The 11,832-nt window shown below is 39.2% G+C and overlaps 1 protein-coding gene across 1 annotated transcript; it reads right to left on the reverse strand.

Moving 5' to 3' along the window:
• Positions 1–1,721: 1,721 nt before the first annotated feature.
• Positions 1,722–5,626, reverse strand: LOC132544500 (hybrid signal transduction histidine kinase A-like). Its single transcript, XM_060208104.1, has 2 exons — positions 5,573–5,626; positions 1,722–4,016 (listed from the first exon to the last, which is right to left on the reverse strand). Exons 1-2 carry the CDS (start codon positions 5,624–5,626, stop codon positions 1,722–1,724), a joined length of 2,349 nt encoding a protein of 782 aa, XP_060064087.1.
• Positions 5,627–11,832: the final 6,206 nt, after the last annotated feature.

The raw sequence follows: 11,832 nt of genomic DNA on the forward strand, positions 1-11,832 counted from the left end.
TGTCGTAGATTTTGACGTTTCACCCGGACATGGAAATGTCGACCTTATCACTTATTCCTTTCATCAGGTCATAACTGGGTTACTACATACTCGGACAATCTCGTTCATCAAACACACATTAGAAAGAAAAGACATTTGTTTTAAAAGTAATGTATGATCTAATGAGATCTGCGGCCCCTATAATATCAAAAAATATCATTTTAAAAACAAGTTCAGTTTTTCCTTCTCGGGAGTTTCAACCCTATACTACACATATATGGACCATGGATCGGGAATTCGTGTCAAGGCCCTGTGCTACAGGCTACGATGACTACGACAAACACTGTATATGCTTATTGCAGACTTATGAATACAATAAGACTGTTACAGAAAACGCTTATTGACCGAGGACGCTTATTTCCGAAGAATGAAGGACTACCTATTTCTGAAGTACTCGTATGACAGAATTAGAAAAGAAGGTTTAGTTGTCTGTAAGGGACGTTGTATGTACTTCAAATGACTGGAGCTATTGGTACTTGAATACCGCATTTTATCACAGTTTAGATAAGCTTATTGTCGCCTTTCAATTTGACTGATGAAATGAAATAAACACTTAAATTGTTTCATCTTTATTTCATAATGAGTGATTGTGTATGAACTTATGATCAAAGGGCGAGGAGACGAGATCTTATCACTGGCACCAGTAGCATCAGACACCTCGCCATACATCCCACTTCTTGACAAAGACATCTCAATAAAAATCTGAAACAAAATAAAACAGTCATAAATATATCAATATGTTTCGCGAAATCATGAATAATTAGTATAATCATCCGCAACAATTAGTCACAATTCATCGAGACAGACATCGCAATGGCGACAACGAACGTGCACTATTACGGAGACATGTACATAACATTAACAAGTTGACGACATTAGATCACGTGGTGTGAGAACGAGCGGAGAAGGGGGAGGATGGGAAAGACGAGAGGGATGGACTTTTGAGTGAGAGATAGGTAGATTATGGTAAACAAGATAATGTGTTTCACCTATACTGGACAAGTATGGTCCGTAACCCACACCTCGGCCACTGTTTACATGTATTAAAAGGTTAATATATGCATGACACTTTTAATATATATTCTCAAATTGACACTGCTGTCTCTATATACGACATAATATATTAACTATATAACATACGACTATCAATAATAAACAGACTACTAATGTTGTTGTAAAAGTGACATTTTTACACGGTGAAAAATTTGACACGATGGAGGAGGGAGGCAGTCGGACTGTGCGTTCTTCTGACTCAGATGTGTCATTATGTATAACACATCTCGTCAAGTATGCCTCATTAAAAGTCATTTTCAGGAAATGTTCTGCGGTTGGGAAAAGTCAGAGGGGACAGGCCAGTTCGCCACGCCAACCTCAATCTGACACACCATTCATTACACCTCTAAGTTTAACAGTTTAACGTGGAAGGTGAGACAATGAGAGCGTGAATATGCAGTTTATCTGTTCAGGAATATGTTTGTTTTATAAGAAAAAGATGTCTCATTGGAAGATGAAAAATAAGTTATGAGACACACAGAAATATCTTTTAACAAAATGAAAAAGCAGGAAAAAGCGACAGCATAGTGAAGTTGATATAGACATCTGATTCAGTCTCTCTTTGATCTTTTTCTGGTCCCATTGGGCCTGTTCTGTATTTGTCTGCTTCTATTGGTGAGCTCTGTTGGCTAGTCCAAATTGACGTGCTGTGTTGTCTGGTCCAAATTGGTGTGCTGTATTATTTGGTCCAAATAAGTGCTCTGTGTTGTCTGGTCCAAATTGGTGTTCTGTGTTGTCTGGTCTAAATTGGTGTACTGTGTTGTCTGGTCCAAATTGGTGTACTGTGTTGTCTGGTCTAAATTGGTGTACTGTGTTGTCTGGTCTAAATTGGTGTTCTGTGTTGTCTGGTCCAAATTGGTGTACTGTGTTGTCTGGTCCAAATTGGTGTACTGTGTTGTCTGGTCCAGATTGGTGTACTGTGTTGTCTGGTCCAAATTGGTGTTATGTGTTGTCTGGTCCAAATTGGTGTTCTGTGTTGTCTGGTCCAAATTGGTGTACTGTGTTGTCTGGTCTAAATTGGTGTACTGTGTTGTCTGGTCAAAATTGGTGTTCTGTGTTGTCTGGTCTAAATTGGTGTTCTGTGTTGTCTGGTCCAAATTGGTGTACTGTGTTGTCTGGTCCAAATTGGTGTTATGTGTTGTCTGGTCCAAATTGGTGTTCTGTGTTGTCTGGTCTAAATTGGTGTACTGTGTTGTCTGGTCTAAATTGGTGTTCTGTGTTGTCTGGTCAAAATTGGTGTTCTGTGTTGTCTGGTCTAAATTGGTGTTCTGTGTTGTCTGGTCCAGATTGGTGTTCTGTATTGTCCGGTCCAAATTGGTGTTCTGTGTTGTCTGGTCTAAATTGGTGTTCTGTGTTGTCTGGTCTAAATTGGTGTTCTGTGTTGTCTGGTCCAGATTGGTGTTCTGTATTGTCCGGTCCAAATTGGTGTTCTGTGTTGTCTGGTCTAAATTGGTGTTCTGTATTGTCCGGTCCAAATTGGTGTTCTGTGTTGTCTGGTCCAGATTGGTGTGCTGTGTTGTCTGGTCTAAATTGGTGTTCTGTGTTGTCTGGTCTAAATTGGTGTTCTGTGTTGTCTGGTCCAGATTGGTGTTCTGTATTGTCCGGTCCAAATTGGTGGACTGTGTTGTCTGGTCCAAATTGGTGTTCTGTGTTGTCTGGTCCAAATTGGTGGACTGTGTTGTCTGGTCCAAATTGGTGTTCTGTGTTGTCTGGTCCAAATTGGTGGACTGTGTTGTCTGGTCCAAATTGGTGTTCTGTGTTGTCTGGTCCAGATTGGTGTTCTGTGTTGTCCGGTCCAAATTGGTGTTCTGTGTTGTCTGGTCCAGATTGGTGTGCTGTGTTATCTGGTCCAAAATGGTGTTCTGTGTTGTCTGGTCCAGATTGGTGTTCTGTATTGTCCGGTCCAAATTGGTGTTCTGTGTTGTCCGGTCCAAATTGGTGTTCTGTGTTGTCTGGTCCAGATTGGTGTTCTGTGTTGTCTGGTCTAAATTGGTGTTCTGTGTTGTCTGGTCCAGATTGATGTGCTGTGTTGTCTGGTCTAAATTGGTGTTCTGTGTTGTCTGGTCCAGATTGGTGTTCTGTATTGTCCGGTCCAAATTGGTGTTCTGTGTTGTCTGGTCCAAATTGGTGTTCTGTATTGTCCGGTCCAAAATGGTGTTCTGTATTGTCCGGTCCAAATTGGTGTTATGTGTTGTCTGGTCCAAATTGGTGTACAGTGTTGTCTGGTCCAAATTGGTGTTATGTGTTGTCTGGTCTAAATTGGTGTTCTGTGTTGTCTGGCCTAAATTGGTGTTCTGTGTTGTCTGGTCTAAATTGGTGTTATGTGTTGTCTGGTCCAAAATGGTGTTCTGTATTGTCCGGTCCAAATTGGTGTTATGTGTTGTCTGGTCCAAATTGGTGTACAGTGTTGTCTGGTCCAAATTGGTGTTATGTGTTGTCTGGTCCAGATTGGTGTTCTGTATTGTCCGGTCCAAATTGGTGTTCTGTGTTGTCTGGTCTAAATTGGTGTTCTGTGTTGTCTTGTCCAGATTGGTGTTCTGTGTTGTCTGGTCTAAATTGGTGTTCTGTGTTGTCTGGTCTAGATTGATGTGCTGTGTTGTCTGGTCTAAATTGGTGTTCTGTGTTGTCTGGTCCAAATTGGTGTTCTGTATTGTCCGGTCCAAATTGGTGTTCTGTGTTGTCTGGTCTAAATTGGTGTTCTGTGTTGTCTGGTCTAAATTGGTGTTCTGTGTTGTCTGGTCTAAATTGGTGTTCTGTGTTGTCTGGTCTAAATTGGTGTTCTGTGTTGTCTGGTCCAGATTGGTGTTCTGTATTGTCCGGTCCAAATTGGTGTTCTGTGTTGTCTGGTCCAAATTGGTGTTCTGTGTTGTCTGGTCCAGATTGGTGTTCTGTATTGTCCGGTCCAAATTGGTGTTCTGTGTTGTCTGGTCCAGATTGGTGTGCTGTATTTTCTGATTTCATTAATGTGCTGGTTTTTCTGGCCCCAATGACCTACCGTGTCTGTCTAATTTGTGTTGTGATTTATGGTTCCAATGGTCTGCTCTGATTTTTCTGGTTCCAATAGCAATGGTGTGCTTTATTTGTCTGGTCACATTGGTCTATTGTGTTTGTCTGGACCCAATTGTCTAATGTGTCTGTCTGGATGCAATGGTCTGATGTGTTTGTCTGGACCCAATGGTGTTATGTGTTGGTCTTTTTCCAATTATCTAATGTGTTTGTCTGGACCCAACAGTCTAATGGGTTGGGTTGGTCCTAATTGTCTAATGTATCTGTCTGGACCCATTTGTCTAATGTATCTGTCTGTTCCCATTTGTCTAATGTGTCTGTCTGGATCCATTTGTCTAATGTATCTGTCTGGACCCATTTGTCTAATGTGTTTGTCTGGACCCAGTAGTCTAATGTGTTTACCTGGACTCATTTGTCTAATGTGTTTATCTAGACCCAGTTGTCTTATGCGTTGGTCTGGTCCTAATTGTCTGATGTATCTGTCTGGACCCATTTGTCTAATGTATCTGTCTGGACCCATTTGTCTAATGTGTCTGTCTGGATCCAATGGTCTGATGTGTTTGTCTGGACCCAATGATGTTATGTGTTGGTCTTTTTCCAATTGTCTAATGTGTTTGTCTGGACCCAGTTGTCTAATGCGTTGATCTGGTCCTAATTGTCTAATTAGTTTGTCTGGACACAACTGTCTAATGTGTTTGTCTGGACACAACTGTCTAATGTGTATGTCTGGACACAACTGTCTAATGTGTATGTCTGGACACAACTGTCTAATGTGTATGTCTGGACACAATGGTCTAATGTGTATGTCTGGACACAATGGTCTAATGTGTATGTCTGGTCCCAGTAGTCTAATGCGTTGGTCTGGTCCTAATTGTCTAATTAGTTTGTCTGGACACAACTGTCTTATTAGTTTGTCTGGACACAACTGTCTAATGTGTATGTCTGGACACAACTGTCTAATGTGTATGTCTGGACACAACTGTCTAATGTGTATGTCTGGACACAACTGTCTAATGTGTATGTCTGGACACAATGGTCTAATGTGTATGTCTGGTCCCAGTAGTCTAATGCGTTGGTCTGGTCCTAATTGTCTAATTAGTTTGTCTGGACACAACTGTCTAATGTGTTTGTCTGGACACAACTGTCTAATGTGTATGTCTGGACACAACTGTCTAATGTGTATGTCTGGTCCCAGTAGTCTAATGCGTTGGTCTGGTCCTAATTGTCTAATTAGTTTGTCTGGACACAACTGTCTTATTAGTTTGTCTGGACACAACTGTCTAATGTGTATGTCTGGTCCCAGTTCTTTCAGTTTCAAACTGGTGTTGCTTCCTTTATATTGAGAATGGTTGTTGGTGTAACTCTGATATTGATAATGACCTAGATATGTGAACGTACACAACTGTTTTAAAATTATTGTGATTTGGTTTATACTAAACACCGTTGTTGACAAACTATGGCCCTATTGCCGTACCAGTTTGTACCCTGACTTTGTGATAATGGAGCCCTTGGTGTTGGTGGGTGTCATTGTCAATTCTACTGTCTGAGAACTGACGGGTGTCCTGTTACATCCCTTTGTTTCCTGTGTGGACTTTTCACAAGGTCTACGGATGCTGGAAAACGTCCTTTCCCTTTAAATCGTCATAAATTCTCGATGTTGGATATCTATGATCTCAGTCAAATACACTAGTCGGAATGAGCCTAGCATGCACTTAATTGGGCAAACGCAAGACCTGACCATTATTCAATCATATCCAATGGTCTCCCTCCAATGATTACTAAACAACTAGAAGTCCTTGAAACGTCTCTAGAAGCACCTATTGCTGTGATAACTCTCAAATAATATTTCGATTCTTCATGCTTAATGGGAGTTGTATTTGAGTAAATATTGACAAATTGTTTAAACATTTCCCTGTTCACAGGTAAATCAGATAGTGCTTGTGTGATCCTTTATGGTTTCTAGTAGCCAAATTGCCCTAATCAATTAGTGCTGTGTACATTGCCTGGCCTCTGCCAGGTAACGTTATCCCTTTAGAAACGGCGGCAAATTGATCGTCAGCCTCATCCCACCGCCACCAAGCAGTTAAGCGTCAACCACCAAGCGGCTAAAGCGAGATTAACTTTCACAATTATAAGCATTCGATACCTAACCAACATCAGGGCTTATCACATTGACAGTTCGATATGAAAATGAATATGCGAATCTGTCAAATGCATTAGGCACGAACCCGTCAAAGACCCGGCGAATCTCTAGTCTTATATTTCTCCCAACACTAGATATATCAAGTTTTGACAAGCAATTACGCATGTCACATTCTAGCTGCTCTCGCGCGCAGACTTATGACAATTATAGATAAAAAGCTTATCGAGTAGGAAAGGCTAAAGGTTTAGACCTGCGCTCGTGAGGTCTCTGCGGGGAGGCCTTGTGGGGCAGAGGGATTTGCGACGCTCGCGCAAGGCCAAGTGGTCATCTTGACAGTATAACCCCGTGTCATGACCCTAATCGGCGGGTATAGTAGCGTTATATACATGTAACGGTGTAGTCATAAGATCTCACCGGAATTCCCATTCCTAGTGGAGTTTTATTTTAGCAGACTGCTGTCAAACTGTTAAAATCGCGAGGACAAACCTAATATGATATGGAAACAAATTCCAGATATTTTTTATCAACACATCACTACCAAATGCTTGAAAGTTTCAAATTTCCTTTTACAATTTCAACTCCTACTGTTCTCGTGCTTTAATACACGTATTCTATGCGTTGTGACGTTTTAACTCAGTCAGTGACAACACTTTTTTTAAGAAGACTACATTTTCATATTTATTATTCAGAGTCATTTGTTATTGAAATTTGAATTATGGACATCTGTAGAGGTGAATACGTCTATAAAGTTCAATAGTCTTCTAGACTCATTAACCGAAATAAATTCTGCGTCATTTTAAGGTTTACATAACCACATTTAAATATTAAGTTTTTATGTATAATTGGATATGTAATTAAAGTCTTTTATTATAAACATTGTAAGTGCAAGAAAAACACCAAAAGCAAAGACTAGCTTTTGACAAATGCATTGCGACTTTACAGTTTGTGTTACAATGCTACAACATGTAAAATCCGCTGCATGTGATCATAATCCATCCAATCAAATTGTCGCTTATTAGTCAATAGCGCCGTTCGTATTACACTATTTGAATAACGATCAGTGGATTTAAAAATCAGATAAATTAGATATATAATACCAAGTACTTAAATAAACGAATAACTGAACGTGGATGCCGCCCACATTACCGACAATATATAAAGTGATATAGAATACCAAAAGGAAATCGAGATATGACAAACAGAACAAAAATAGCGAAATAGGACGGTAAATTTGAGTACAAATAGTTAGCTAGGGATCACACTACTTTCCTTGTTAAGCTTTGTTTATAGTCAAACATCGTTAATTTGGAAAAAGAATAATTCTCTGATGACTGAAACGTATCTCATATGTGTTGTCATAATCAGAAATATAACACGTCATCATGCCTTTTAATCAAAAGTTTAGTAGAAGTTTTCGATCTGCATGTGGAGGCTATTAAGAGCTAAGCAGATATCATTCATGTAGATTTAGTCCACATGTCTGTCTCTCTATCTCATGTACAATGCACTTCAAAGTTTCTTGACTGTTCCTTGAAATAAAGTGCACGTGTCTTTACCGATCTTCAAACGTAAAATAAACATTGAATTGATTGTCTATAGATGTCTAAGAGGCCAGAGGAGGACCTCCACAAAGAGCTGCAACTACTGAAACTCATTTGGCCCAAAGTGAGTCACAAGTGTTCAAAGTGCATGCTCCAAAGTAACGCCACGGTTATAATGCTTTCGATCCGAATTTGTTGCAACATTTTGATATTCTATTAAATATCTGTTTACCAAAAACAAAAGAAAATAGCCTGAGGCACGTGGTGCTCGAAAGCATGACATCAGAGGTCCGGAAGTCGTAAAACTCAGGGGATCAGCCATTAATTTCAATGTATAATTGATGCTGTCAATCATAAAGACAGGGACCATGTAAATTACCCTATAATAATTATCTGTTACGTCGCTATGACACAAGATATTCGCTATTACACAGAGTATCTTGTCGGTCAGGACCTACAAACCATGCGAAAATTATCACTGCATTCACAAGCCCGTAAATGTCACTCGGCAGACAAATCTATCTCCAAGTCAGGTGAGAAATTTAAACAGAAGGTGCTTGATGGAAAAAAATCAATTACTGGCTGTCAGTTCGATCCCTGAGGGCAATGTGTTCGAATCTTACGCTCCATTACACAGTAAGGACACCTGTACGATTCCCCTCCACTACGTCCAGTTCTTCCATCTCACTTACTTTTGATTCAAAATAAAAGTCTGTTTTTATATCTTAAACATCTGTTGAAACACATAAAACAACTGTAGACCTACGACTCGTGTAAAACTTAACTTCATGTAAATGTAGATTATAATGATAATAATTCTTAGTCAAATCAATACAGACAGCCACCGAGCAAGCCAGACAGATAGCCATCCAGTCAGCCAACAGACTGACGGACGGAAGGACAGACGGAATGCATGTCCGTCCCTATCATATATACATGATAAACAGCACCTACACATCCTTATCCAATGAATGCAAGTTTCATATTTATCACAAGAAGTATTAACTGTGTGAGTTACTTGGCGTGGATATTGATAAAAGTATGTATATACATAAATATATCATCATCCTTGTTAATTACCTTTCCCGCTCTTTTGACAGTTGCTTTGGGTAGGCTTTTCAATTTCACGTCATTGTAGTTACTAATTGTCCAAAATAATAAAAGTCGTACTTTCATGCAGTGCATTTTTCTACAGGTGACAGGTAAAAATAATCAGTGACGTCACTTTTGATATCAGCTGTATGTAGATAAATATTCATCACTCATCGGTAAGAAAATCCCTTACTTCACGACTATAAGGGCCATGTTGAAACAATCAGTTTCCATATGGCAGTGTTGTTCGAGCGCTATCATATCTCTGTATTTTTTATTATTACTCTTAGGCGCCTGGTGGTTTTGTAGAAAGTCTTTTAATTGTAAGCAGATAACGTGATGTATCGGGTTGTATAGTCGATGTGGCCCGAATCGGTAAGGTGTCTGTTAGAGTTCCTGTGTCACGACCTGACCCTTGACCTCACGTGACCCCACATGGCCCCGCGTTGAGGAGATAACTAGCGAACAGACAGGTAAGATATTCATTGAAACGTCTCTGGAGCACGATAGGTGTTGTACTAGGGTGATAAGAGCAGACTATATGAGACTAAACAGATAACTTGTTGAACCTTACAGGTCTAGTTCACATGAAATCTGACAGAAACTTAACCTCAGCCGCTCTATCGACAGTCAACCAATCCGGCATGTAATAGGATGGATAAGATAGTTCGCCACGCCTGATCTGTGTTTCCCTCCCTCTCCTTTCCATCCTCGTCCTCCCCCTCTTCGCTCCACCTCCTTCGATCTGAACATCATTGCACCTGACCATATTTTAAAGGCCAATAACATACTCCTACATCTGTCCCATGCCACCCCCGCATACAAGTGTGTATTCGGTATACTCTTATTTAACTTCCAGATTCGTACAAGCTTGTTACTGTGACTTACACATTCGTTTAAGAACACGCTCTGAATTAAGCGAACAACTCTTTAATTAACACCAGTCTTACTTTATCCAAAGAAAATTTGCCATGAAATTCTGTAAAATTTTTGCACATTTTCTTCCTGTTGAAATGTTGCAAATGAGTGGTTTGATTATTTAGAAAGGAAAAAAGCCCGCCTACCTGTTTTACGTAGGTTCTTATTCATGGATTCCTGGTGTTCAATGCTACATTATATTTCTATATTAGTTCTGTAGTTAATATTGCTCCTTTATAAACCGACTGTTTGTAGCTCTCTACTATACATCAATGTGTAATTATACTGCAGAACTTGTTGTACAATCAATGTATTAGGACAATGACCAAGATTATTGTATTGTTGCCGTCAAAAATTGTCAAGGTTATTCTATCACCACTTAAATAGTCATCGTCAAGGTCATTTTATATAAACTTTTTAAGGAATTGAACAAGATCAGAGATAAACGATCGTATATGGCAATGTAGTAACACTGCCATTTTCAGTCAACGTGAAACACCTTTTTTTACAAATTATATATTTCAATCGCTACAAGGTTATTCAATAAGGTATTTTAATTGCTTCAAGGGCAATACACAAGCTCAAAAGACAAGGCCATTGTGACAAGGTCAGTACACATGTAGTCGCTGTGATGAGGGGTTATTATCTTACATGAGGTTACTGTTAGGATCTGGTCCTAATGTTATTTTGTCATTATCTTCTGTACGAGTATGTTGCCTTCCTGTATCACTACTGTAACGGTATCAGCTGTTCTGATATCTTGTTATATATCTATAAATATTCAACATTAAATACATGAATACAATAAAATTCCACTATCTAAAACTAAAAAACAAGGTAGGAAGGGGTTTAACGTAAAATCCTGCCAATATTGTCTTTTACATGCACTTATTATAAGTGCGAAGATCCAATGAAACAGCGAATCCTCTTCAATCCTGATTATATCTATTATTGTATAATGAAATATATTTGTACAATTTTACGGTGTAGCGGATTATCGGATGTATTCATTTGTTTTATTTACAGAAAGTTACATTTTGTTTGTATTCCTATCATGTCTAGGAACCCGTATCTGTAATCACATTATTTCTATAAAATCTTGTTTGTATTCACATTATTTTTTAGAACTGTAGTATTTACCCCCTAGTGTGATTTAGGGACTGTGATAGTTACCTTGTGTCATGATTTAGGGACTGTGATAGTTACCTTGTGTCAAGATTAAGGGACTGTGTTAGTTACCTTGTGTCATGATTTAGGACTGTGTTAGTTACCTTGTGTCATGATTAAGGACTGTGTTAGTTACCTTGTGTCATGATTTAGGGACTGTGATAGTTACCTTGTGTCATGATTTGGGGACTGTGATAGTTACCTTGTGTCGTGGTTTAGGGACTGTGATAGTTACCTTGTGTCATGATTAAGGACTGTGTTAGTTACCTTGTGTCATGATTTAGGACTGTGTTAGTTACCTTGTGTCATGATTAAGGACTGTGTTAGTTACCTTGTGTCATGATTTAGGGACTGTGATAGTTACCTTGTGTCATGATTTGGGGACTGTGATAGTTACCTTGTGTCGTGGTTTAGGGACTGTGATAGTTACCTTGTGTCATGATTAAGGACTGTGTTAGTTACCTTGTGTCATGATTTAGGGACTGTGATAGTTACATTGTGTCGTGGTTTAGGGACTGTAATATTTACCCCCTAGTGTGATTTAGGGACTGTGATAGTTACATTGTGTCGTGGTTTAGGGACTGTGATAGTTACCTTGTGTCATGATTTAGGGACTGTGATAGTTACCTTGTGTCATGATTTAGGGACTGTGATAGTTACCTTGTGTCATGATTTAGGGACTGTGATAGTTACCTTGTGTCATGATTAAGGACTGTGTTAGTTACCTTGTGTCATGATTTAGGGACTGTGATAGTTACCTTGTGTCATGATTTAGGACTGTGTTAGTTACCTTGTGTTATGATTAAGGACTGTGTTAGTTACCTTGTGTCATGATTTAGGGACTGTGATAGTTACCTTGTGTCATGATTAAGG

This window comes from Ylistrum balloti, unplaced genomic scaffold (genome assembly GCF_031769215.1).
Source record: "Ylistrum balloti isolate Yb309-2 unplaced genomic scaffold, AGI_CSIRO_Ybal_v1 Utg369800, whole genome shotgun sequence".
Lineage (NCBI taxonomy): Eukaryota > Metazoa > Mollusca > Bivalvia > Pectinida > Pectinidae > Ylistrum > Ylistrum balloti.

Coding starts and splice junctions, on each gene's coding strand:
- LOC132544500 (XM_060208104.1), bottom strand. CDS start 5,626: ATGACACCCACCAACACCAAGGGCTCCATTATCACAAAGTCAGGGTAC. Junction 4,017..5,572: donor CAAAGTCAGGGTACAAACTG/GTACGGCAATAG, acceptor AATCTGGACCAG/ACAACACAGAACACCAATTT.